The sequence below is a fragment of the Scyliorhinus canicula genome, chromosome 18 (genome assembly GCF_902713615.1).
Source record: "Scyliorhinus canicula chromosome 18, sScyCan1.1, whole genome shotgun sequence".
Taxonomy (NCBI): Eukaryota; Metazoa; Chordata; class Chondrichthyes; order Carcharhiniformes; family Scyliorhinidae; genus Scyliorhinus; species Scyliorhinus canicula.
In genome coordinates this window covers 20258683-20264500 of record NC_052163.1, presented here as the reverse complement: position 1 = coordinate 20264500, position 5818 = coordinate 20258683, and the positions used below count along the sequence as shown (strand labels likewise).

Here is a 5818-nt window from a genome sequence, read left to right as displayed (position 1 = left end):
TTTGCAGATGCAGATGCTAGTGAGCAATGTTGAACAAAAGCATTGTGTTGTTACAGACCCTTGTGAACAGCAAAAGTAAAGGATAACGGAATCACGTGGGAAGAAAACAAGAACATAATGTTTATAACTTGTGTCATGGAGGAATAGGCTGGACTATGTATTGCATTAACATATAAAACCTGTTTCGTGTGTTGAATTTGTTCAAAAATGTGGCTTCTTTGAGTATTGAGGAGACCATAAGCAATTTATATTTCAATATGTTTCTTATTTATTGCAAACAATAATATACAAAAGGTAAGTTTTTTTTTTAAAGACACTTTCCAAACTCACCTAAAGGCAAAATATCTGATTTGATAGTTTTAAGTTACAGAAATACTTTAATGTCCAACGTTTATACAGAAATAAGAGTTTCAGCCATATTACAGAGTAATTGAATTCTGTACTACTGAATCCCTATTACATTTTTTTTCCAATAAAACAGTTAACAAATATATATTTTTGAATGCCTGTTGTCTTTTTTAAAAAGCAATCTGTACAACCATGCCACAGCTTAATGAAAATAGAGAGAAAACTTTTAAGAGGTTTTTTTTGTAAATGTCAGGTAAAAAAAGTTACAAAAAGTTTTTCATTTCTCTAGTTAGCAAAAAGTAGTAGCTGAAGCAATTAGCAAATGCTGTAAACTACATTTGCAATCTGCATATTCATTTGAAAATGATCTTCCAGTCTTTACACATTTGATTAGCTTAATAAAGTTGAGTTTATTTAACATCCACACAACTGTACAGAAAAGAATTAAGTACAAGGTGTAAAAAAATTACTTTAATAAGAAACTTTACAAGATAAATAACGTTTACAGTTTTTAAACCATGTTTTGGGAGTTGATAATTGGTGCTATTCCCCTCAAGAGTACAAAATCAGCAAAGACACCCAAAGACAGGGTACAAGCTCCGCTGATTCACTTGCATAAGAAATAACTATTGATCGTAATGCTATCTGGTGAAACATTCTGCAGTACCAATGAGGATTTGACAGGACTTAAGCTTTCAAAGCTCTGGAAGTTGTTTTCCTGCGTGCAACACAATAGCTGTACTCAGAGGGTTAAAGGCATTTCCTGTTTGCTCTGATGCACAAGTTCTCATGTATGAAGCTGGATGGCAGCTGCAGATTCACTACCTTGATGCCATTTTCAGCGTAGGAATGCCCAGAAACTCAATCCACCACAAACATCTATACCATTTCATAAGACAACGTATGGCACCTTGTGTGGGGAAACTATTAGTACCTCAACAGTTAGCGTAAAACACCATTCCTGCTTTACAACTGGTACAAACATTCACCTCTCCCATCCTTTTACTACATTCTGGTAATAATCTGCTTTTTTTTTCTTTTTGACAAGAATTGCAGGTTCATAGTTTTCAAAAAGGACACTGTAAATAGAGTGAAAAAAGATACTATTTCATATAAAAATAGGTTTATGGCAATAGCAAATGCAAACTGTTAAGTATTCTACCAAAAGTGGTTTGGCATTTGAACTTTCAAAATAAGAGCTTTTATTCTCTAAAATATGTATAAATCCCCACACTGCAAATGGCAATGACTCATACACAGTACATACTAAATTCAAAAAAATTAAAGAAAATTCTCCTCACAGAGGATTTCATACTACAAAATAATAAGTCCAAACACAGGAAATGACCAAACCAGCTGACTTGACTGCTCAGACTTTGTTCACTCAATGACTTGCTTTAGCTTTCAGTCATGGAATGTTTGAATATTTTTTTAAAAATCAGTCACCAGTACTGAATGGAAACAGCAAAGCACTTTGTGGTAGGACACTTCGGCTGCTTGTGACAGCAGTTCACTTTTGTGCAGAGAGCACCTCTCTGTGGTTCTTATCAACCTCCTTTGCGTACTCAAGTCTAGACCAGTGGGTCATTAAGGTCTGGTCAGCTGTGTGTAGACTGGCTGCTCCCAGTGCTGTGGACTGTGGGTTTGGGGGATGGAAGGGACTCCTGTGGTGTCAGCAATGGGTGTGTACATGGGACGCTGGGCTGGACTCATGTAGGCAAAGGTGGAGTACAGGCCTGTGGTTTGCCCCCCAGCATGGCTGTAATAGGAATTGCTACTCTGGTGGTCTGAATATTCGTACTGGGTGCGAGGAATGGAAGGGTAAGATGAACTGTAGTGTTGCATATTGAAGGAGCCGTAGTTGATCTGCTGGGGTGAGTGCTGCTGCTCATTGTAATGGCTGGGGCTCAACTGCTCGGTCTTGATGTGTGTCCTCTGCTGCTGTCCCTGCTCGCTGGTGAGGCCCGTCATCGAATGCTGCTTGGACAACCAAGGGTGGGCGGCCTGGGTGACTGAAGTGCTGCAAATCCCATAGCTGCCGGTGTAGGTGGCCTGAGCACTCTGTCCATGGCCCGTGTGGGTGACTGGGGCCCCTGGGTGCCCGTTGGGTGGGAGGTACTGGTCAAACTCGTTGACGTCGAAGGTTTCCATGTTCGACATGACTTCGCTGCTGAGTTCCCCAATGTCCACATTGCTGAAATCAATGTGAGGCTGTCTCCCGCCTTCCTGCAGGGGGCGACCTTCACGTTTCAGATCTGGTTTAACAGGCTGAACCTCTGTTTTGGGAGTGGTGGGGGGCGTTGGTGGTCCTTGAGATTGTCCTAAATGCCAGAGAGAGAGAGAAAAGAGAAATCACTTGATTATTCCGCCCTGTAGCTGTCTGGACGTGCAACAAATCACAACCTCCAAACCCAACCTGTGAAGCAAAGGCTTCAAAAAGTTCTGTTTTTTAAAAAAAAGTTGCCAACTATTTTTTTTGTTCCTGACTTTTAGCCTCGCCATTTACCTGAATGTTCCCCTGGGGAATGCACGTCGCTCATGCTGGAGGCGGAGTGCGGGGAATCCGCCTGCAGGGCTTTGAAGAGGGCGTTGGGGGTGATGTGCGTCTGCTCGGCTCCCTCCTCGCTCTCCCCCTGCCCGTTCTTCACCGACTTTCTCCGCCTGGGCTGGTATTTGTAATCGGGGTGGTCCTTCTTGTGTTGCACTCTCAGGCGCTCGGCTTCCTCCACGAAAGGGCGCTTTTCGCCCTCGTTCAGCAGTCTGAAACGGAGAGAGGAGCAACAAACAATTAACGCCATGTTCCACCTTTCCTCCTCGTAATGCCTCCGGCAGCATCGGAATTACTAACTCAGATTGACAGACGGGAGCTTCAGTACCGCGTCGACGGGAAGGGAACTAACCAGCTCGAAATTGAAAAAGAAACAATATGGAATTACATGTCAGTTTCACCACAATTCTGAAACAGCTCACATTCAGACCCCCCTTCCCCTCCCCAAGCTTTCTGTCGGGGTGGGTATTTGGAGAGCTGAATCACTGAAATGAGACAATTCCACGGGAATGATTTTTGACAAGGTCCCCCCCCCCCCCCCCCCCCGGCCGCCCGCCCCGGCTTCAACTGGGACAAGCTCTGGGAAAAATGCAACACCCACCCACTCTCCTGGATAACCAAGCCCAGCTCGGGTTTGACGTCCAACTCTCCCCTGAACAGACAGGCAGCAACTTCCACAACGCCCCCGTCAGCTTCCAACCTCTGCAACAGCCCCGGCCCAGTCCAGATGTGCCTCCGAAAGCACCGTCTTGCAAAGGCAAGTTACACCACCAAGATCACCAATCCCCCCACTCGCCTTAAAATGACTATCTTTTATATATTTTTTTTGCAGATGACTCTTATTAACCATTCGACGCACTGGAGTGAACATTCCCCTCAAGGTGCCCCCCCCCCCACCCCCCCCCCAAACCACATGCGTACTTTTTGTCCACGATGGGAGGTGTGCAAAAATAAAATCCTTCTCATGTGTTACAAACGACACGGGACACAGTGAGAGGCGCGCAAAACAAATACTGCTTCAATGCAGAAGGGGTGTGTGTGTGTGTGTATGGAGGGGGAGAAACCTGTCTCGAAACCAATCTGCTTTACTGTATCCAAGACATATGAGACCATTCAGCTAAATCCTGCAGTGTAGTCCACATGCGTGTTATTTAGACTGCTCAAGTTATTTGTTTTCAAACAAATGAGTAGAAACATGACCCAGGGTACACCTGAAATCTACACCTGAAATCAACTGACTTCCCTCGGCTTCCAGGCAGAGTCAGGGGTACTTCTTACCTCCAGAGTTTGCCCAGGGTTTTGCTCAGCTCGGCGTTATGCAGATGGGGGTACTGGTCGGCCAGCTTCCTCCGTGCCGCTTGCGCCCACACCATGAAGGCGTTCATGGGTCTTTTGACGTGAGGTTTGTTCTTGGACGAGCCATTGACGCGGACCGGCATGGGCACCAGGGTCCAGTCGTATCCTTTCAGCACCTGGGTCACCGCCTCGCGGATACACGCCGGGAACTTGTCGTCGTCCTTTTTGGAATCCAGGCTCTGGGCGCACGGGTCGTCCTGGCCGTTCTCGCCGGGTTTCGTGTTCTCGGCGTCGGAGCCAGCCCCGGAACCGCAGGGGGAATCGGAAGATTCCTCCTCGGACATGCTCGGGCTGGGCACGTCGGAGAGAGTCTTCTCGTGTCCCTCTGTCATTTTAACGAAGGGGTTGAGGAGATTCATGCAAAAAAAAATAAAGGAGCAAAAATAAAGGAGCGCGACTGCGCTCGGGGCAACTGCTGTGAAATAAAATGGTCAGAAGAGAACTTTTGTCTCTTTCTCTCTCTTTTTTTTTGTGGTGGTGCTGTTGTTGCGCGGACAAAGTTCCCAATCCGCTCGCAGTTGTAACCCCAGTAAGTCTGTTACTGCAACTCGGGCTGTCTTCTGAGTATATTTGACTTGCTAAATAGAGGGAGCACAGACATGCATGCACCAATCGCAGTCAACCGTCCAGTGCTTTCCATCTGTGCAATTGGTTCAAAGTTTAAGGGGCGGATTGAGGGAGGGGTCTACCCCTCCCAGAGAGAGCAGGAAAAAAATCTGGTCAGCTGGGAAAGGGATGATTGATCAAATCTCAGCTCCAATTTTCTCCCTCCCTCTCTCTCCCTTAACGTGATGTAATTAGATAAAGCGATAGATCCCCGGCACTTTTAGCAACAATCGCCCGGTGCTTTCTTTTTTGTCTTGTGGTGCTTTGCTTACATGTTCAATGTCTGCACATGTCGTTCGTTTCAATTTGCAAGCCGCATATTTTGTAAACAGGAAATGGCTTGAGCTGAATTGCTCTCCCAGCCGAGGGAGGGCTTGCAATTCATTTCAGCAAGTTTGATGTTTTCAAACACGTTCTCCCCTCTCCCGGAGCTGAATTTCCTCCCACCAGCGGGTCTAAGCCTTGGACCACGATTGCCAAGCGTCTGACTACACCACCACCCCCTCCCCCAGCGAAAGAAAGTGCCGTATTTTTTCCTTCTTTTTGGGTCGATCTAATCCAAATTCCCCCAGTCACTATAAATCAGGTGATGTCCATCATGCTTGTGGTCATAGCCAGTCCGGACGTCCCCGAGGAAGGTGTCTGTCATGTGTGCGGCGGTGGGGAGTTAAACCAGTGCTGAGTGAGGTGTGCGGTATTTACACGGCGCTCCGCTCCTGGCTCAGAGTTTCCCCGAGAATGGGACTCTTGAGCGGTAGCGAGGTACGCTCCTGTGCTGGAGGGACAGGGTCAACCAGTCTCAAAACGCCATATTGCCCCGCTGCTGCTCTTTCAATCCGGAAAAATCCAGCCTCAATAAGGATGGCTGAAATGTCTCAAGAATGTAATATAAGCACACAGTCGAGACATTTGAAATGCATTATAAAGCAGATTAAAATCGCAGCAGCAAAGGCTGCAAAA

The 5818-nt window shown here is 46.2% G+C and overlaps 1 protein-coding gene across 1 annotated transcript; it reads right to left on the bottom strand.

The window, feature by feature from the left end:
• Positions 1-738: 738 nt before the first annotated feature.
• On the bottom strand, positions 739-4816 carry sox9a (SRY-box transcription factor 9a). Its single transcript, XM_038778119.1, has 3 exons — positions 4175-4816; positions 2855-3108; positions 739-2669 (listed from the first exon to the last, which is right to left on the bottom strand). Exons 1-3 carry the CDS (start codon positions 4609-4611, stop codon positions 1936-1938), a joined length of 1425 nt encoding a protein of 474 aa, XP_038634047.1. The 5' UTR covers positions 4612-4816; the 3' UTR covers positions 739-1935.
• Positions 4817-5818: the final 1002 nt, after the last annotated feature.

Bases quoted from the DNA above. Each gene is read 5' to 3' on its own strand.
- sox9a (XM_038778119.1), bottom strand. From the start codon at position 4,611: ATGAATCTCCTCAACCCCTTCGTTAAAATGACAGAGGGACACGAGAAG. The intron at 3,109-4,174 runs GTAAGAAGTACC...TCTCCGTTTCAG, and splicing joins ACCCTGGGCAAACTCTGGAG to ACTGCTGAACGAGGGCGAAA. The intron at 2,670-2,854 runs GTAAATGGCGAG...TCTGGCATTTAG, and splicing joins TTCCCCAGGGGAACATTCAG to GACAATCTCAAGGACCACCA.